The 22,793-nt window shown below is 36.4% G+C and overlaps 1 protein-coding gene across 1 annotated transcript; it reads left to right on the top strand.

The window, feature by feature from the left end:
- Positions 1–9,837: 9,837 nt before the first annotated feature.
- LOC112047211 (senecionine N-oxygenase) lies at positions 9,838–18,144 on the top strand. The gene is made up of 8 exons (XM_024084240.2): positions 9,838–10,043; positions 12,592–12,794; positions 13,981–14,119; positions 14,277–14,448; positions 15,006–15,281; positions 15,843–16,006; positions 16,420–16,563; positions 17,956–18,144. Exons 1-8 carry the CDS (start codon positions 10,041–10,043, stop codon positions 18,142–18,144), a joined length of 1,290 nt encoding a protein of 429 aa, XP_023940008.2. The 5' UTR covers positions 9,838–10,040.
- Positions 18,145–22,793: the final 4,649 nt, after the last annotated feature.

Here is a 22,793-nt window from a genome sequence, read left to right as displayed (position 1 = left end):
ACTGGGCACATTCATATTTGATGGCTATTAAGTAGGCGGTATGTAATCTCTTAAGCCGATTGTGGAACCGCTATTTGCTGTCATTTCCATTACGCTGGCAGTGGATGCAGACCGAGATATTTAACTATTCACGTACCTTTTTAGGGCGTTACCCGATCTTTGAAGCATAGTTGGTCGTGTTATGGAATCCAACAGAAAGTTCCTGGGTTCAATTTTGAGTCTGGTTTAATTTAGAATGTCACTAATTTGGTCTTTATTATCAACTTATTAAAATTAACATAAAATCAGCTAGAAATGTCATCTAGCTACTCTTTGATATCCAGAACGGGTTGTCAGTACGCACTATAAAACATTTGTTACATAGAATCTTAATTTCGAATATGTCAACTAACATAGATACGTCAAAGTTAGTGAATCAGTCTGCAGGTCTAGAGTCGGCAAGTTAAAACCACCCTATTGTTAAAGCTCTAAAGGACTATTCACTTTTGCCTTGATGATGATTTAAGGCAACAAGCAACAGATACAGACACCGGAAGGCTATTCAACTATTTTACTATACATATTAGAAAAGTAGGTGCATCACGTTTTTGGCTGGTGGGAGGTTTCGGCCGTAGCTAGTTACCACCCTACCGACAAAGACGTACCAGATATCCTCCAAGCATAGCTCGCTCCATCACTCTCTGATTGAGTGATTGATTGAGCCTTCTTATGAGGCCCATAGTGAAGAACCTATAGAATGATGCCAATCGGATCGGGTGCAGTGTTGAATAAAAAAACCCTCGATAGAGTTCGAACAAGATTGGGAGAGCAAAGCGAAATTAGACGAGACGGAGCTGTCTGCGAAGAATGTTCCACTTTATTAGATTCCATAAGCCCTATTCATCGTTTTTCCCCGCCCGCGCCTTTGAAGGCATCAGCGTATTAGTGAATAATGCGATCGAACGTTCGATTCCGCGCATTAGACGCGGTCGGGTTCTATGACATAATGCGCGCTCATAATAGGCTATAGTATTGGCGATTATATGGGGCTAATGTGGTTCTCAAAGTTCATGTTGTTATTAATCAGATGCAGTATAAAGGATGTACATAAATATGGTTTTAGTAGTGTGTGGATAGAGCATTTGATTTGGTTTGCTTTTAAAATGCAGTCGATGCAATCGTATTCGTATCGTATTTCGTCACAAATCAAAGAAGTTTGTTGTATGCATTTGCACTCACACACGCACATATATGCGTATATAAAATATTTTTAAAAATCGGTCTACAAATGATGAAAATATCGCTGTACATACATAAAAAAACGGTATGTTTTTTATGTATGTTGTATAATCAGAATATGGAAGTCGTTTAAAAACGAGAAACTGGAGCTGGAGATGAATTCATAAACTATCTACCTACCTACCCTGGATTAATAGATAGAATTTGATTTTTAACCCGAATTCGTCGGAATCTTTTTTTCTGTTTTTTTTTATCCGCGTGTGTACGTTAGTACAGAGTCTATCGAAATAAAATCAGAAAGAAATATTTAATTATGTATTAGATTTTTTCATTTGAACGAAGTAGGTAATGTTTATTTAAGTACCTAAGTTAAAACATGGGTTTTAACTATTGGATAAAAGCAAGCGTTACTTTGCGGAAGTTCATCATAATTATATAATGATTTATTTATTTTGCTATCATCCGCAAAGACTTTGCAATTACACGTTGTAGAGTCAAAATCTCCTGAGGATGCTCCGGTTGCGTGGTGAAACGTATGTAGAGAGTATTTTGTCGGACCTGGGTGACGTTGTCGCATGGGTTCGTCGACTTTTCGCGGATGATAGCAAAATAAATAAATCATTATATAATCATGGGTTTTAACGTTATGTAGTTGTTAGGAAAATATTTAACTAATAAACGATAAGATAACTACTCTTTGCTACTGTTCATTTAAAATATTGACCTAAACTTAGAAGTTAAAACCTATACAGTAGTTAATTATTAAATGTTAAAAAAAACCCACATAGTAATTTAGTTATTTACTTAATGATAGTCGAAAACAACATAGTCCTAATGTAGTTAAATATCTAATTCATCGTCATCTTCATATCAGCCGATGGACGTCCACTGCAGGACATAGGCCTTTTGCTGGGACTTCCATACATCACGATACTGCGCCTGCATCCAGCGAATCCCTGCGACTCGCTTGATGTCGTCAGTCCACTTGGTGGGGGGTCGACCAACACTGCGCGTTCTAGGCTCTTCGAATTATGTGCCCCGTCCATAGCCATTTTAGCTTCGCAACTCGTTGACCTATACCGGTTACTTTGGTTCTTCTTCTGCGGATCTCCTCATTTCTGATTCGATCACGCAGAGATACTTCGAGCATAGCTCGTTCCATCGCCCGCTGTGTGACTCTTAAGCTTTCTTAGTTCTTATGATGTATAGTTAGCGACCAAGTCTCGTACTGGCAACACGCGCTGTTTGAGGAATATCTTATTAGTAGTCCTTAAATAAAAAACGGTTCAGGTGAGTTTTCAAAGTTGAACAAACAAAACTTCGTTTAATATAATATTAAATGCAAGGAACTTTCAAATACTTACTCGTAAATGGTCGAATACTTTGAGAATCCCTAGTAAGTAGCGAAAATGTAAAGGCGATCACCTGTTTGATTCCATTAAGAATTACAGGGTATTAGGTGGAGATGTTTTGTGCGGGCAATACGCGTTGCGGAGGGTAGAACACTCGGAACTGATAGTTATTGTTGATACTTATCTATTAAAAGTACAATGCGATCAGATGATCTTTTTCAATTAGAGTTACTCGAACTTAGGTAGGTAGTTACGAGTATTTTTGATATAATATTATACTCGATTTTTTTTATAATACGAGCTGTCGCTTTCAGAAAATAAAAGCCACCGAAATTATTTGATATAGACTTAGCCAGGTATGCGCGGTGGATTTACAAAAAACAGAGGTCCTGGGTTCGATCCCCGGCTGGGCAGATTGAGATTTTCTTAATTAGTCCAGGTCTGGCTGGTGGGAGGTTTTGGCCGTGGCTAGTTACCACCATACCGGCAAAGACGTGCCGCCAAGCGATTTAGCGTGTACGATGCCGTGTAGAAACCAAAAGAATGTGGATTCCATCCTCCTCCTAATAAGTTAGCCCGCTTCCATCTTAGATTGCATCATCAGGTGATATTGTAGTCAAGGGCTAACTTGTAAAGAATAAAAAAAAAGAAGCTGCACCAAATGAGGCATCTATTTTACGAGTATGCTGCACCTATATTAAGTAGTAAGCTGCAAGCTCCTTACGTAAGTAGCTCATTTATGTAGCTTATGTTTCTTAGTGAGAGTTACATTCATCAGTGTTCTGATGGCACTACATATTTTTCAGATTTCAGGTAATTGGATTATAAATGCTTCGTTAGCATTGCGCTGATTAAAATGCCTTTTCTTGTTATACATATAGTCGCTTACCAACTGGTAAGGTTTGACGTTTGAGGTTTCAAAACACTGTATTACCCACCCGTATCATCATCATAATTATATAGAGCTTATTTCCACCATGCTTTTTGTAGACGAAAATCTACAATAGAATAATTGTACAGAGCACAAAGAAGTTATCAACTAATACAGACATATAAAAAGTCAAGCCTCAATAAGCCGACAATGCCTTTGTGCGGTAATCCCGGTGTCCGCGGCTTGTCCGGGGCTTGTCCGAGGCTTGTCCGGGGCTTGTCCGGGTATTGTGGACGTACTGGCTTTGTAAGGGCATCTGTAATACCCACATTGTCGCACGAGACACTATTGTGCGACATGTCTAAGAATTCCTTTCGCTTTGTTATTTTGTTAAAGGAGAAAAGTAATCTCGTTAAACACGTGGGATGAGGTGGCGGCGGGAAATCGTCGGGAAAGTCGGTTTATTACATTTTCGTTCAGGTGAAACATTTAGTACAACAGTTATATATAGGTGTATATCAGCGGCGAAGAGCCCATACAGGCCGATTCCCGCCGGGTGATCTTTTAAAAACCCATATATACATACTCATTAATGTAGTGAATATATATCTATGGATAAACTATGATAAACCGGATTATATATCAAGCCATATGAATTTCCTTTTCTTTAGGACGGCTTACCTTTGTCAAAATTCCATCCTTCGCCACTGGTGTATTGTAATATATACACCTATATAAAATAAGTATTCTACTCTACTCTCTATTAAACAAGTAACTCCTTATAAAATAAGTATAATCCTACTTATATTATAAACGCGAAAAGTATCGATGTTTTACTCTTTAACGCCGCTACTACTGAAGCGATTTAGCTGAAATTTGGAGATCTGTTTTGTGAATCCTTTTCATCCCGGAAAAATCCACGGTTCCCGCAAGATTTGTGAAAAATTGAATTCACGCGGACGAAGTCGCGGGCGTCCGCTAGTTTTATAGCTAGTTTTATTATAGCCGACGCCCCGAGATTCACCCTTGTAGTTCCCGTCCGTGAGAATATGGTAATAAGATGTAGCCTATGACACTCACAAATAACGTGGTGTTATATTGGTATAAAAATTTTCTAAATCAGTTCAGAAGATCCAGAGATTACCCCTACAATATCTCAAACTTTACCTCTTTATAATATTAGTAGAGACAATAAGAATTATAAGATTATAGATGTAAATAGTACCTACATAATAACTAACATATTATATTACATCATATATAAAGTACACACAAGAAATAAATGAAAAATAGGTTTGTCGTCGGCACATTACGGGAAGCGGGAGCGCAATTTGTTCATCTAATGGAAAATTCCGTGAAAATCTGTTAGCAGCTCTTTTCTAGATAGCATAGGTGGCGTGGATTGCTATGTAAAAAGCCTAAAATTAAAAATCAAGCTTGGCTTAATCTGCCCATGAAAAACAGCCTTTTAGGCACTATGTTAGATAGAACGTTTACTTTTTCAAAAGAAAATATATTTACTGTTTTTTTTTATTTTAATCCCTTCGTTGTTATTTTGGAAGTGTAAAAACACAAGCCACAACATGAATAAAGAGAAATGTGTTACGAGTGATGACGTACTCAATGTACAAAACCAATGACAATTTCGCTTTGAGGCCCATCTAACGATCTACGGTCGATGAGGTTACCCATATTCATTATTAACCGATAATCGGCTCACTGCTGAGCACGAGTCTCCTCTCAGAATGAGAGGGGTTAGGGCACGCTGGCCCAATGTGGATTGGCAGACTTCACACACTCAGAGAATTAAGAAAATTCTCTGGTATGCAGGTTTCCTCACAATGTTTTTCCTTCACCGTTTGAGACACGCGATGTTTAATTTCTTATAATGAACGTAACTGAAAAGTCGGAGGTGCATGCCTCGAACTGGATTTAAACCTACGCCCTCTGGAATCGGAGGCAGAGGTCATATCCACTGGGCTATCATGGCTGTACCCATATATGTTGCAGTAACGGGGATAATGACTAGGTTTCAATATATTGATTTTTATGATACATTTGGGTAAATAAGGTCAATGTTAACTAATTTATACATAAAAACCAACGATTGTCTGGATATTTGAAAAATAAATAAGATAATAAAATTTCAAAATCTATTAAAAATCTTTTATCGTAATTAGATGAAAATTCATACAATTAGCTTCTTTACAATAAATGTGACATTTTTCAATAAATGAACTATATACATAAACGCACAAATAACAAAGATATCAGTAATTTTGTTTGAACGCCCATACAAACCTAATTTTGTATGGAGCGTTCAGGGATCCGTGGCAGCGCCGCAAATCTGACCCTTTAAATCCCTGTAGCTCCGAAAGTAATGATCGCAGATACCTTGTTACTTTTACAAAATTGCTTTGCTAGTATACTCTTAATTTATATACAATTTAAAAAACTGTCATCATCCCTATTGTAATAAATGTACCGTTATTTTCACACTCAGTGTTCAGTATAAAGGTTCTACCCCAGAACATAATAATGATAAAGTTCTACAGCTGGGAAGTTTCCACATGGATAAACTTCAGTGCCGCTCGTCTAACCTCGGACAAAGGTATCACAAAGGTGACCACACACCTGCGGTTTTGCGCAAACTTTTGTGTCAGTTCGCTTGAGTGTTATTATTTTAATGATCGTTAATATTATTCGCTTCCTGGAGATGCGTTTGACCGTCAAATTGTTTGTTTTGAAGTCGGTTTTGTAACGCGGTGTATTTTGTTTGAGAATCTATATGCCATTATATTTGGACAGTAATATCGTTCTCCATCGTAACGCTTCTGGTTTACGCGTCGCAGCAATTCCTCATTGTAAGTGTTTTTCAGATAGCATGGATATAGTAGGGTTTGTATTGTTACCTCATAACTTAGTACATAATTTCTTAAACAATTTTTAAAATAGTATTTTTGTTTGAAAAAATATACTTCCAGATTAGACCCATTTAATTTTCATGATAATTTAATTTCAATTCAACAATTTTGTGTTCAAATTAAATGTCGAAATTGCTCGTACTGTGGCGCGTTCACGATGCTAGGTCACACTAAAAATAGAAAAATAAAATATTTTTAACATAAAAATTCAACCGACTTCAAAATCACAAAAATAAACTGAAAAGAGAAAAATAGCATCGTTTGTATGTAGCTCACTTCTGATCTTTGAAGGCGGCGCTAATACAGTGATGCATTAACTGAAGCCGCTTAAATCAGAAACAGCTTTAACAAGTACGCCACTAGCTGACGTCGCTGACTGCAGTCGACTGCCCTTGGCTGCCGCCGAGACGTCGCTGACTGCAGTCGACTGCCCTTGGCTGCCGCCGAGACGTCTCTGACTGCAGTTGGCGACGCCGTCGCCTGCCGTCGAGACGTCGCTGACTGCAGTCGACTGCGGTCGTCGGTAGAGTTACCGCACGTGTTAATGAACCCTAGTGTAATGCGATAGTTTTTAGTAGGTAGGTACATAATACATTAGTGAGTATAAAAAATCTGAAACATATATTAGAACCAGCCAAAACTCAATAGAAATTGTTTCACAAATTACAGTAGGTGCCTCACTGTGATGACCTGTCGATATGAACATCCCATACAGAGCTCACAATGCACACAAAGTTAGACCTAATTACCAGAGAACACGATCTATTGTACGATGGCAAGATGATATCTGTGTGAACATTCGATTATTCACATCAATGGTCAAGTATTTGTCAATTAACGGGATATTTAATACAGCGAGCATCCATCGTCGAGTTATGGGCACATACCGCGTTGATAACTGCTAATCAAACTGAAATTTGCCTGAATACTGTCAGGTTTATTAATTTGTAGCAGAATTTCTCGTTATGTAATCCTGAACTTATTATAGAGGCATTTGGGGAAGAATATTAGGTACTGATAAATATAATGAAGAGACTAAATTCTGGGTCGGGTTAGGAAAGTCACATATTGTGTGAGTTAGAGTATGTCTGGTTGTCTTTAATTTTTTAGCGCTATGTGTGTTTAATAGTTTTGCTGTGACAATCGTCTTCGCTTATAGTCTGTTTTACCACTACAATGGGGATGATGACTAGGTTTGAATATATTGATTTTTATGATACATTCGGGTAAATAAGGTCAATGTTAACAAATTTGTACATAAAAAGCAAAGATTGTCTGGATATTTGCAAAATAAATAAGATCAAAATCTAGTAAAAATCTTTTAGTTGAAAATTCATACAGTTTTAGCTTCCTTACATTAAATATGATATTTTATTATTATATATGAACTATAAACATAATACACAAATAACACAGATATTAGTAATTTTGTTTGAACGCCCATACAAATCTAACAATCATTATGTACCTTGACGTCGTTAATTCGTACCATTTTGAATAGGGCATTTTTTAGGGACCCGTGGTAGTGGCGCAAATGTTACCCTTTAAATCCCTGTAGCTCCGAAAGTAATGATCGCAGATACCCTGTTCCTTTTACAAAATTGCTTTACTATTAGCATACTCTTAATTTATATACATTTTAAAAAACTGTTGTCATCCCTAGGAAGCCCTTGGAAGAACATCCTTGGCTATTGAATCAAGGGCCCAGAAGACAGTAATGGTAATTAAAGGATGAGGATACAGAAGACGGCAACCCTTGAGACAGCTTATACCTGTTGTGAGGAGCTTCCTCTGTAAGGACTAGGAGCTTCATCGTCGACCTTTCTTACTCGTTAAGCCATCCAACCCAAAAATATTTTTAATTGTGTTTTGTTAAATTATTTTCTGAATGAGAGAAAAAAAATGCAAATAAATATAATCTAGTTCATAAGATGAATAGGCGTAAGAAGAGGACGAGGTCAAATTGAAGAGAGATTAAAAAATATGAATCAAGTAGGAATCTCGCGTATGAATGGCCTGTGATTCGCCACCCTCAAGTTCGTCTGGCTAATCTACGGAGGGGCGGGCGTGCCAAATTGGATATGGAAAATCTTTAGATAAATCTGATCCTTGAAAATTATTTATTTGAATATTTGCAGTCGACCACCATTTCGACCGTATTAAATTCAGGTTTTTTTTAATTATAAGAATACCAATCATTAAAAAATAAATGCTTGTTCCATTGTTTTGTATCAAAGCTTTTTGTTCTTTTCAACGTTTTGAAAACAATGTTAAATTGAAGCTACCTACGTACATTGTGTGTATATACAGGGTACTGGGGAGTGTTTCTCATAGTTTTAAGGTGTTGACGAGTCCACTCATAGGATGTCGATACTTGCCAATAAGTATTTATATTAGTATATGTACTGTATACTTATTTATTTTTGTATGTTATTTTTTATTAATTCTTTTTTATAATGCCCTTTATGCCGCAGTATTACTATGCATGGCAAATTAAACAAAATATTCAGTTATCTAAAATATTTCCATAGCCTGTAATATTCAGGGGCAACCTCCACTCAAATTCTTTTTCATGGTCAATTTAAAATATAATACAGTTGTCGGAAGCGAATGGCCCCTCGCGAATCTAATTTGTGCCTCTATCATCCAGACGCAGTCCCTCGGCGTGTGACGCGAGATACCTATAACGCGTTCTGAAGTTCTTGTATATATTTCTTGGACGTACATTTTAGTATATACTAGACCAAGCAACAAACGAAACAAGAAAATATATCAGATTGAAATAGATAAATGCATAGGAACAAAAATGTTCATGGCAGAGCCACAGTAAAAATATATACAAGGTAGAGTAAATTTTTTTTTTTTTTTTACTTGGAAGCGGGCTAACTTGTTAGGAGGAGGATGAAAATCCACACCCCTTTCGGTTTCTACACGGCATCGTACCGGAACGCTAAATCGCTTGGCGGTACGTCTTTGCCGGTAGGGTGGTAACTAGCCACGACCGAAGCCTCCCACCAGCCAAAAATAAACATAGGTACATGTGAGGTATATAAGGGTGCGACCACGGCTCTACCATGACCATTTTTGTTCCTAAGCATTTATCTATTTCAATCTGAAATATTTTCTTGTTTCGTGTAATTTTAGACCCCTTTTTACGTAGTCGGGTTATAGTTTTTTAACTTTATTTTTTATTTAATACTTTTCCGTTACCCGATTGAGCTTAAGCTTGCGATATCTATACCTCTATAATATAATGTTATTAAATAATCTAGAAATAACATTTCTAGGTAATTTAATATTTTTTTCATCCTAAAATTCAAAGTTTATCCGGTAATCGAACCCGGAACAGTGCGGCTAAGTACCTTCGCACTGATCTTGTCAAACTGCTAGTCCATTATGTCAGCAGCGAAGAGATAATTTACAGTCGTAATAGATAACGTTTATTATCAATTTTCTTGTTCAAAGTATTAATACTCGTAAATATATTCGCTACATCTCAGTACAATGCCGACATTGGTTTCTATAATATAAAATATTATAATTTGGTTGCATAATACTTAGAAGAGTTTCTATAATAAAAAGTATAAGTTGGTTATACAATAGTCTTATGAAAACCAGTCAATTTACTTTCCATTCGTGCAGTGTTAGTGTATAGTGATCGTTTTAAGCAAAACAATGGTAAGTTATTTTATTTTATAGTTATTACTTTAAAATATTGTCGATAATATTCGTTTATTTCAAGTAGGATTTTTATTTATATACATTAACACTCAATACAATAGAATGACGAATAAAATATATAAATTAAAACTTATTAACTTATTATTAACTTATTTGGCCCAAAGGTTAAGCCTTGCTATCCAGAGGGGTAATAGCGCTAGTGTATTGGGTACCTTGCCTCTGGGTGAACAATTAGATGGTGTGTATTTGTTATAATTATTTTATTTATTATAAATTTAAATTTAATGTACTGTGTAATTCTTAGTTTTAATTTATATATTTTATTCAGGTAGTATGTTTATAAGCACTTTTAAGACATCAATTTTGACTGTGTGTGCCACCGGAAGGCAGGTACTTCCAGTTTACCTGCCGGTGGTACAATTACATGTTGGCTAGTTTTATTATTTTGTAATAATATCACACTAATATTATAAAGGCGAAAGTTTGTGTGTAAGTGTGAAAGTGTGTAAGTATGTTTGTTCTTCTTTTACGTTGCGGCTACTGAAGCGATTTGGCCGCAATTTGGAATGGAAATAGATTTTACTCTGGATTAACACATAGGCTACTTTTCATCCCGGAAAAATTCATGGTTCCCGCGGGATTTGTGATAAACTGAATTCCACGCTGACGAAGTCACGGGCGTCCGCTAATTTATGTTTTCACGACGACTCACACCAAGAGAAACAACAAAATTAGATTTCATATTCGAGGTCGTAAGTATTTTATTCAGTTCTTTTGAGATTCTAATTGAAAATTTACGAGATGCAGTAGTCGTCGGCCCAGAATCGGTTAACGATTTTTAAAGTGTTTTAAAGATTACCTGTAATATGTTTTCTGTGCATTTAGAGAGAAAATATACCTACTGGCTACTACCTACAAGAGTATAGAAATACGTAACTGCGTAGTCTGAACTTTTATTAACTAATCGTCACCGCGCATAGTACTCTCGTGGTAATATAAAATATATGTTACTCCCTGATAATGTAGCTTTCTATAAGTGAAAGAATTTTTGGTATGCGCGGTTGATTTACAAGACGGAGGTCCTGGGTTCGATACCCTGCTGAGCCGATTGAGGTTTTCTTAATTGCTCCAGGTCTGGCTGGTGGGAAGATTCGGCCGTGGTTAGTTACCAGCCTACCGGCGAAGATGTACCGCCAAGCGATTTAGCGTTCCGGTACGATGCCGTGTAGAAACCAAAAGGTGTGTGGATTTTCATCCTCCTCCCAACAAGTTAGTCCGCTTCTATCTTAGATTGCATCATCACTTACCATCAGGTGAGATTGTAGTCATGGGTTAACTTAACTTGGGATATAAAAAAGTTTGTGTTTATTCGTTATATACAAAAATACAAGTCTTTCCTCTTTATAATACGAGTATTAGTGTAGATTGAGGTGAAGGCAAAAGAAGTTTTTTGCTCAAGTTATTAAAATACTTGATTATTATGACACAGTTAGTTAGTAGATTAAAATAAGTAAGTAAGTTTATTCATCACATTAACAGCCGATGGACGTCCTCTGCTGAACAAAGGCTTCCTTGAGGATTTCTAAACAAGGTATTTAACCGCCTGCACCCTGCATTCCGCCCAATATCGGTTGTCGACCAACACACCCCTCTTCGGCGGGGGTTGCTATTCCAACACCTTGGAACCTTAAAGTCCATCGGATCTTCAAACTATTTGTCCCGTTTATTGCCACTTTTGTTTTACGACTCGTTGAACAACGGTTTACATCTTTGTAACACCTATCTTTTAAATAGCTAATAGTTTGCAATAATCGGTTGTTTTCCTATTTACTTATTACCTATATATTACTTAGTTATCTAATAGATGTGTTAGTACCTAGCTGCGTCTATTAAAGAAAATCAAAGGAAGATAACATACGTAAACATAATTAAAGAGCATCTGATTTAAATGTTCGAAGTGACTATTCATACAGCAACCGTACGAATACATATATTTTAGGTTACCGGATATTCTCATTATTCCGAAAATTCAATAGATAAAAATTACTTCACAAAAACTTAAAAGACAATAATTGAAGACAAAACAATTGCAACTGTATCTTTGGATCCTTTTGAATACCTTTAAATTCATTAAAGATAGATAGATAATACGAAAGCATTTGTACTACATTTTATACTATTACTAGTGGACGCCCGCGACTTCGTCTGCGTGGAGTTTTTCACAAATCTCACAGGAATAATAGATTTTTCCGGGATAAAAAGTAAAAAGCCAGAGTAAAATCTATTTTCATTTAAAATTTCAGCCAAATCGCTTTATTAGCCGCAGTGTAAAGGAGGAACAAATATACACACATACTATATTATTAGTGTTGTATTACATCTGAAAAGAATACAAAAGTCTCAGCGCTCGTAACGATAATATAGCCTATTTGTGAAAGAGTAGATAATATAGCCTATTAGTGAATCAGTATGTTATCAATATCATACTTATTCACTATAATATCTCCTGCATACTTGCAGTTCATGGGTTTGTTATTAATCACAGACACAGGTGCCAAATCCCCGCGTGTGCATCATCGGCGCCGGGGTCGCAGGGTTGACGTCGGCGCGGTACCTGCAGGAGGAGGGCATCAGCTTCACGGTGCTGGAGGCGACGCGGTACGTGGGCGGCACATGGCGGTACGACCCGCGGGTCGGCACCGACGAGAACGGCCTGCCTCTGCACACCAGCATGTATAAACATTTGAGGTTAGTTAACAAGAATCCCCGGGTGTGTATTGCAGGGCTGACGTCGCTATACCTGCCGGAGGTAGATGGTATCAATACTTTTTCAACTCAGCCTCTCACGTCCGTTCGCTTCGTCCGATTACACTTTTCGTAACGCATTCACCAGCTTACTCCCCAAGTTAAGCTTGTGTAAAGAAGTTTTACTTGAAAAAAAAATTGTTTAATGTTCATCTCAACCTATACTTTCATCTTGAAGTAGTAAGCGATATGTTCAATAGCAAATATTGTTATCTAATCGACTGTATCACGATAACGACTACTTTATTGTTCAGACAAGTTTTAAACAGCTTGTCAGTTCATAAATGATAAAAGTATTATTATAGCTAATGATGCATAAAAATGCAATGATCTTTATCTAATAAAAAATCTAGTAAAATGTCTTATGTTTTTCTGTTAAAAATATTTATGTATACATTTTAGTATCGTATTATAAGTAGAACAAGATATGGTGACACTACACTCTGTTTAGTACGTAAACTCTATTAAACTATGAATTGTAGCAGTTGCAGGACTCGTTGAGATTCTATAGAGGCCATAATTTTTTGTTACACAAATAATAATTCCGAAAACTTTAAAAAAAGCTTTGCCAAACGCCTTGTTACACTTAAAGACCAAATTATCGTAGGAGTAACAATTGCATACCAATTTCAACAGGCACTTTACCTTAACAGTAATTATAATCTAGACTGAATTAAAAATACGCCGCATCGGTTTGAGAAACGGTAAGGAGTCAACTTCAGTTGTCTCGTCTTGATAGGTATTAAATGTCAGTTCATGTCTTTCATTTTACAAATAGATGGGAAGCTGGAAATTGTTGAGAGCGTTAGTTAAGCCCAAGGAAGAAACAATTTTTCTTTTTAATTTTATATAAATGAAGGCTTTTCAGCAGTAGTTAGTTACGACTTAGTCATAGTAAGGTAATTTAAGTTGATATAATACTGGCTACTAACTATTGTCTGCATAAATTTAACATTTTGCGATATATTTTAAGTTTTCCGGTATAATGTGCTATTTAAGACCTTAATCAATGTCTGTGCCATTTCATCAAAATCCTAAAGTAGGTTTTGCATGACAAAAGAACAAGAATTCACACTTACACACAAAATTTCGTCTTAATCATAATAAAATGATCAGTCATTATTTCCAGAACAAATCTCCCCAAACCTACAATGGAACTGAATGGTTTTCCACTCCCAAAGGAAGCTCCTTCGTTTATGAAATGGGAAACAGTGTATAAATACATTCAGGATTATGTTAAGCACTTTGACTTAGAAAAGAATATTAAGGTAAATTTTTCATTTTCATACTTCCAAACTAATAGCCAATGTTCATCGCGAAAAAAAGTCTGTCTGTCTGTATTAGTACAGAAGCGGAACGAGAATATTGGTCATAAGATATGGCAAACATTCTTTAAAAAATAATTATTATTATTTATACTTCCAGTTTCTTCACAACGTGATATTAATATCCAGAGAGGAAAACCTATGGAAGGTGAAACACCAAAACGTGGTGACGGGCGAACAGTTTGAAGACGAGTATGATTTCATTTTCGTTGGCACGGGACACTTTAATAAGCCAAACTACCCGGATATTCCTGGAGAAGAAATGTTTACTGGTATTTCTAGTTTCAATGTAATAAATGTAGTATATGTGCACGGAATATGTTGTAATTTGACTAATATTTCAAAAGAATCTACAAATATAAAAATAATAACTAACATTATAGTTCATGTACTGATTGGTTGACGTCAGGCAGATGGCCGGTCTTAAAATCACTAGTCGATTCCATTAAAAATATATCAAAAAAAAGATTGACATATTTTTCCGACCCCACTTAAGTAGAATAAGGGAAAGGAGAGTTCATGTACTAAAACGTTTACAGATGAAAATCAAAGGTCCTTATTTTATTAATGCAGGTAACACATCATTCTAGTTCATATTCTGTAGTTGTAACTTCAGCTTCTTCAGTACAAATTAAAATATAACAATATGTAGCTAGTTGCTTACGTGACCGATACATATTTACTTGTATAAAGATTCTGCTATAAATATTAAAAGTTAAGGACATCTTTCTATAAAATTTGATAGCAGAATTAAGTAAGTTTTCAAACGAGCTAAATCAAAAAGAACTCTGATATAGCCAAAGTATCTTTACTAGTGATACATTTCCAGGTACAATAATCCACAGTCACGACTTTAAGGAAAGCCATACATACAAAGACCGTCGCGTCCTCATAGTGGGTGCAGGACCATCAGGCCTGGACATAGCCATCGACGTGGCGAATGTCTCCAAGGCCTTGATACACAGTCACCACTCCAAAGCCCCTTTTAAGACTGTCTTTCCCGAGAACTATAAAAAGAAGCCGGATATAAAGGAGTTCAATGCTACCGGTGTCGTGTTTGAAGATGGCAGTTACGAAGATATTGATGATGTTATTTATTGTACTGGTGAGAATTTTTTTTTAAATTAAATTAAATTAAATTTCATTTTATATTTTATTATTTAATAATATTTCTTGAATTAATATTTGTTTGGATTCCATTATTAACAGGAGATTCTTAATTTAAATGACTATTCATACAGCAACCGTACGATTAAATATATTTTATTCTTACAGTAACTTGATAAATTGTATATTCTTATTAGTCCGGAAATTAATTAGACGTACGATTAAGCCTTCTTCATTAGATTCCAAGCTATGTTAATTTAGGACTTTAGACTTACATATTTCTTTTAATTTTTGTCATGTCTAAAGAAAAAGTAGGACCAATAGAAGTCATTGCGCTACGATCTTGGATAATTGTGCAGTTTAGTTCTTCGAAATTGGAATTCCTTTGTCGATACTTTAGTGATATTCATTATGAAAAGTAGGTAAATAAATGATTTAATTTGTTTTTTCCGCGAAAACTTAACAAAGACAACCAGCATATCCATTCAAAATCTAGCCACGTACGTTTTCATTTGCAATATTTGGTAGGTACCACAACATCTTGGTATCTTTGTTCTAGGGTATCAGTATTACTACCCGTTCCTAGACAAGAGTTGCGAAGTGGAGTGGAGGCAGGAATGCGTGATGCCGCTACATCACCGCATGGTGAATATCAACCAGCCCACGATGCTGTTTCTAGGTGCCATTGTAAAGGCTTGCATATTCGTGGCATTGGATGCCCAGGTAACATTATACTCATTATAAAATATGCAATTTAAATTTATAGATTTTAACGACCTCCGTGGCGCAGTGGTATGAGCGGTGGATTTACTTGATCCTGGGTTCGATCCCCAGCTGGGCCGATTAATTGGTCCAGGTCTGGCTGGTGGGAGGCTTTGGCCGTGGCTAGTGACCACCCTACCGACAAAGACGTACCGCCAAGCGATTTAGCGTTCCGGTACAATGTCATGAAAAAACCGAAAAGGAGTGTGTATTTCATCCTACTCCTAACAAGTTAGCCCGCTTCCGTCTTAGATTCTATAGAGACAGTTTTTATAATCGCATTAGATCGTTGATTGACAGAAAAGTAACGTCTAGCGAGGCAGGTCCTATACAATAATTGGTCTGAGTCTAGAAATGAATTGACAATGTTACAGGCCAGATATGCTGCGGCGTTAGCAGCAGGACGCTTCACGCTTCCTACCAAAGAGAAGATGTTGGAGGAGTGGAACAAACAAGTCGAGGAAATTCGGTCGAAAGAACGGCCACTAGCTGACCTACACGTTTTAGGTGACAAGGAGGTGAGGAATACCAAATATTAGGATTATATTTGTCAACAGTGGCGTGCACTTCATAGAAGCATTAAAGTACTGCATACGCTAAGGGTTGTTTTCTTAATGCTTATTAAATTGAGATATATCCAGATAATATATCCAGATACGTGATATGACCTCTGCCTCCAATTCCGGAGGGAGTGGGTTCCAATCCGGTCCGGGGCATGCACCTCCAACTTTTTAGTTGTGTGCATTTTAAGAAATTAAATATCACGTGTCTCAAACGGTGAAGGAAAACATCGTGAGGAAACCTGCACGCCAGAGAATTTATTAATTCTCTGCGTGTGTGAAGTCTGCCAATCCGCATTGGGCCAGCGTGGTGGACTATTGGCCTAACCCCTCTGATTCTGAGAGGAGACTCGAGCTCAGCAGTGAGCCGTATATGGGTTGATAACGACGATTAAATTGAGATTTTTCCAGTTTGGTTAATTTTTGTAACTAGTGCATATCCTGATCGACAACCTTATGCACGCCACTGGTCAACAACTATGCAGTCGAAGATGTTACTTGGATATCCAAATTATTCTGACCATACTGAGTTCCCGATGTGGTAACTAGCCAAGTGGTTAACTTGTTCCGCTATCATGAGAACTGGTTTTGAATATTGGGTTGAGTAAGTTGGGTGTTTCTTCCTTCCAAGAAATTTGTGAATAAATATTTTAAGCCTGAACCTTAAAGGCCTTTTTGACGGCCTCCGTGGCGCAGTGGTATGCGCGGTGTATTTATAAAACGGAGGTTCGATCCCCGGCTGGACCGATTGAGGTTTTCTTAATTGGTCCAGGTCTGGCAGGTGGGAGGCTTCGGCAGTAGTTAGTTACCACCCTAGCGGCAAAAACGTAGCGATTATTTAGCTTTCCGATACAATGTCGTGTAGAAACCGAAAAGGCGTACGTACTTCATCCTACTCCTAACAAGTTAGCCCGCTTCCATCTTAGATTGCATCATCACTTACTATCAGGTGAGATTGTAGTCAAGGGCTAACTTGTATAAAATAAAAAAAAAAATACATTTGTAACTAAAATTGCCTTATTGGTTCCGTTTAGGCAAACCCAAACGGCAAACGGTTCCGAGATCTTGATTAGTTCTTGGTAAATTCGTTTCACTACGATCTTAATCATTAAAAACCCATTTTCGGCTCAATGTTGAGTCTCCTCTCAGAACTCATTCTGAGGTAGACTATTAACCTAACGCCTTGAAACACGTTGTAGTCCAATGCGGATTGGCAGACTTCAAAAGAAAAATCTTGGGTTAAGTTAAGAAGTATTGGTTTTTCTTCCTTCCAAGAAATTCTTGAATAAATATTTTAAGCCTGAGCCCTAGGACTACGATACAATGACAAATGTTAATAATTCTGTTCAGGACGACTACTACGCGAGCCTGACGGCGGAGTCCGGCATAGCGCGTGTCCCGCGGCATATGATCAAGATACACAAGATGCTCTTAAGAACCATGTTCCAGGACCTCTACACGTTTAGAGACTACGTTTACACTATCGTGGATGATGAAAACGTGACATGTACTTTAGAAACAGAGAATACATATCTGTAATGGTCTTGTGGAGTTTTATTTTCTCACTAGATATATAGATGCTATGTACATAACTACATGCTAGTTTATGATTAGTCTATACCACAGGATATCTTTATGGCACACCCCGCGCCAGCTTTTTAAATTTCTAATATTCTGTACTATAATTATGTACACATACGAGTATAAACCTTCCTCTTGAATAAACTAAACTGCCTCATTGGTTACGTAATTAGTTGTACAGGTTACCGCAAACGCTCCCCGGGATCTTGGTCAGTCCTTGGTAAATTTGTTTGACCACGATCTTAATCATTAACAACCCATACCCATTTTCTACTCACTGTTGAGCACGCGTCACCTCTTAGAACTTATTCTGAGGTGGATTATTAGCCTAACGCCTTGAGAGGCGTTCGGCTAATAGCTGGGCCGACTTCACACACGTAGAGAATTAAGAATATTCTCGGGTATGTAGGTTTCTTCAAGATGTTTTTCTTTCGCTATTTAAGACACGTGATACTTAATTTCTTAAAAAGCACATACATATCTGAACAGTTGGAAGTGCATGCCCGGACCAGATTCGATGCTACCCCTTCCAAATCGAAGGTAGAGGTCACAGCCGAGATCGTGATCTTAATATCATATTAAGAATATTAATCATAATAATCTACACCGCCAATATTCAGTTACATAAAGATATTATTATCGTAGAATTATAATCGAGCATATAAAAATATCTTATCAAATCTTGTCAACTTTTACTGAAGATGATCCCATATCGAAGTAATAAGTACTTAAGTGAAGTGTCGAGAAGAATTTAGAAAAAAGTATGTTTGCAAGTTTTTATCCGAGAATAACAACATCGATATATGATAGATATTTACTGTCCAATCTCTCCGCTTAGAACAATATTTAATATTTCTCCGTAAAATATTCCTGTCTGTAAAATATTGTGATTTGTCATTTTATAAATTAACTGTCGTAAGAAAACTGTTCGGTACACTCAAAGGAGTAGAAGTCGTAACACTAAATAAAAAAAAATAAAAACAAAGCAGCCTCTTGAAATTGCAATATTTAGATCTGTTTTGTTGAGATGTTGAAGTAATTTTAATGAAAAAGTTTATTAAAATAAAGTCAATTGATTAAAATTTTGTTTAGGCACAGAAAACATATGTACAAGTAGGTCAGAAATAATTTTGCAGAGCTAAGCTACGAGTATCTATGTTTGGAATTTTCATATAGAACGTTCACTTTTATTTATGGACGTTGACGTTTGCAATTAAACTTCTTAAAATATTAACAGTTAAGCCATTCCATTTCGTAGTACATGGGAAGAAATTTATTTTCTAAACAATTTTTAAGTTTTTGATTAAACAAAACAGCCCTTTTTAGCGGTATAATGGTGTAAACAACCCACATCTGTTCTAATAGATATCATTATTATTTGCGAAACATGCTGATTTATAATGCTTATTTATGGCAACATACTGCATTTACAAGGAGAGTGGTTAGCGCTGCCACAATCCGCTTACGGAAGCATTAAGAGCATCAAATATGCATGCGCCTCCCAGTGCCTCCCTACCGCGTCTGCAGCACCAACAAATGACAAAGTCCTTATTTACTTAAATCTGTTTTATTGGATACTAGAAGATGCTTGTGACTCCCGTGTGAAATTCTCTTTCTAAATATCCCACGGGAATCATGGACTTTTCCAGGATAAGAAGTAGCAGTTCTGCTCAAAGGTCAAATTTCTCTCTTTGCAAAATTTTATACAAATCGGTTTAGCTGTTTTCCAAAAACTTGATTTTTTTTGCATTAGGTTTCAATAATTCTAAAAGTGCGAGTATATATATATATATATATATATATATATAATGTAGTATATAGTTAATTTCATACATAGGTCTCATAAATTGTATTAAAACAAATAACCTGCCATGCTTGGCGTGGAAGATATAGTTAATCTACAAATTAATTTACAAATAATAATAAAAAAAGTCAGAATTATAATGTAATTGTCAATATTATGGTTAATTTAATTTTTACCTAAGTAATCATTGACACTATAATATAACTTTTTTTTAGCTTCAGTATAGATTATATAATGCCCCCCAACAAAAATTTACAAAATATCTTCAATGTACAGAGATTTTTCGTATTCGTTTCGTGTTATAAGTATAGATTCTATCAATCAATCAATTTATTTATTTGCAGATGCATGCATCATATACATATACAGGTGGTCGGTAGATGTAGATGGTAAATGTATCTTGCCAATTTGGCATGCAAATTATTTATTAAGTATTTAATGATTCAAATGACAATTTCGCCATTTAAAATTTACATCTTTACAATAATTTTATAAGAAAACATTTTATAATTATATTACTAAAAATAGTTAGTGTGTAGGTATATTTTAAATATGTAATATTCAATTATTATAGGAAAAGATGAAGAAGAAGAAAAAAAATAATATTGTATATGTACCTAACCTATATAAAAAAAAATTAAAATATGTATGAAAATAACAATAATATCAACTTAAATACTCATTTACACTGTAGAATGCCTGTTGAGTTAGGTATTTATATAAATTATCTAGATGGCGCTGTCGTCCGTTATGCCACGCTAACGTTTGTTGTTACAAATGGTATAAGTAAAATGTCAAATTGCAAATACATGTATAAATTTCGACCAGTTTATTATAAGCATAGAAGATAGTATAGATATTATAGATATAATATTATAGATATACTATAGATACTAGGTACTACAGATATGTAGTGAAGTATAGTAAAATTGAATTACAATGTTTCACAAGTTTTACATAAGCTGGTAAAGTGGGCGGGACGCGATCCTCCAGTGGCGGTCGCCGAGGGCGGAATGAAAACTGAATACTTTATCACTGTGCTTTGACTGAGCATACGTTAATGGATAAACTTTTAAGCTTTGCAAGCGGGGACCACAAGGTAGATGGAATATGTAGGTAGATGGGATATAAGCTTTATGGAGCTAAAGTAATATTTGACTCTGTTTTCAAGTACCATAAACTGTTGCTTTATATCAATAATTATTGATGTATGCTATGATTTTATAAGGAGAATCTCGATGTGTCACAACACGACAAGTCAGACAAACATAAATCCGGCTTTAGAAGTCATGTGTCTATAGCTCCATCTGTATTTCATAAAAAGTCTTCACATGTAATTACAGTAAACACAGGTTTTTAGTCGATAAGATCCAGCAAAGCTTACATTATTTAAGAGATGCAACAAAGTCCATAATTTTTTTATATCTTCAATATTCCATTTTCCCTTAAATTTTATTATTTGGAAAGATCGTACAAGGAATGTGTACGATATGCCCGCGTATGCGTAGCATACAGTGATACGAAAATGCTGTGATTAAGATATTGCATTAGAGAAGGAATTTTCCATTTTGTACAAATTGTACATATACCTAGTGCATACCCTAGTCAAACACCTTGTGCATGTCATTGGTAGCACACCTAGACTCCACGCCACGAAAAGAGTCCCGTAGACACGGTGCTAATGTCTTAATGGCACATTGTCATTTGTGTAAGGTGCTGTCAATTTTAGTTTAGGTTTTAGCCACGGGAATTCTTTCTTGGCGCGGAGTTTAAGAGCTTTATGGGCTGTCGTCACGACCACAGAACATAAAGCAAGCAATACACCCAGGTGAGGGTCAAACCCGTGACTTCTTGGTATTGATTCCAGTCACTTGACAATGGAGGAAAGGCTTATTTGTAGCATACACATTTATCTATAGCTGTATATAGGCTTGCACCGTGACTCCAACGCCTAAGATTTAGACACCCAAAAAACGTCCTTTGCGATCCTGACGATGACATAACGCACGGAATAACTACCCAGGCAACACCAACACAAGTTACACAGCGTCTTCGCCGGTGAAGACCAAACCGGACTGGGTTTTTTAAGTCTGAGGGCGCCAGGACTATTACACTCAGGTTGAAACACCCTACCTGAACAGCCCTTTAAGCCCCGCGGCTAAAACCTGAACTAAAATGGACGGCTCTTACACAAATGACAATGTAACTCGTAACTATAATTTTAAATTTTGGACTATAATTATCTCTATCAAATTAAATTGTGACATAACTTAACGTTTTGAAAGTGCTTGTAAAATAAGCCTAATTGAAATAAAATGAATTTTGATTTTGAATGAGCGCCATTAAGACATTAGCACCGCGTCTACGGGACTTGTTTCGTGGCGCGGAGTCTGTAAGCACATTATTTAGCTAATTTTGCTCCGTGTTTACTCAATAATCGTTGCGAATGCTCCCATCTCGATAACATTTGCGAAACATAGTGCGAGCGTGTGCAAACGATCGTAGCCAGTGGAGTAAACATCGCAACCCCTCATTAGCATACCGCGCAACCTCACAATATACTTAATGGCTTTATAAATACGTTCGAGAAAGTATTTTGTATTAAGTAAACTCAGGACGCGCGTATGAATAAATCATATCAAATAACTATCAAGGGAGCGACGGGAATCGAGACCTTGTTTAGGGTCCCACAGCCAAATAACGAACCCTTGTTCTTGTTGTTGACTTGACTTTTTTTTTTCTCGAATGTTAACTTAGTACTTACTTTCGGCTCACTGCTGAGCTCGAGTCTCCTCTCAGAATG

The sequence above is a fragment of the Bicyclus anynana genome, chromosome 21, assembly GCF_947172395.1.
Source record: "Bicyclus anynana chromosome 21, ilBicAnyn1.1, whole genome shotgun sequence".
In the NCBI taxonomy this organism is placed as follows: Eukaryota; Metazoa; Arthropoda; class Insecta; order Lepidoptera; family Nymphalidae; genus Bicyclus; species Bicyclus anynana.
This window is presented reverse-complemented; position numbering and strand designations above follow the sequence as displayed.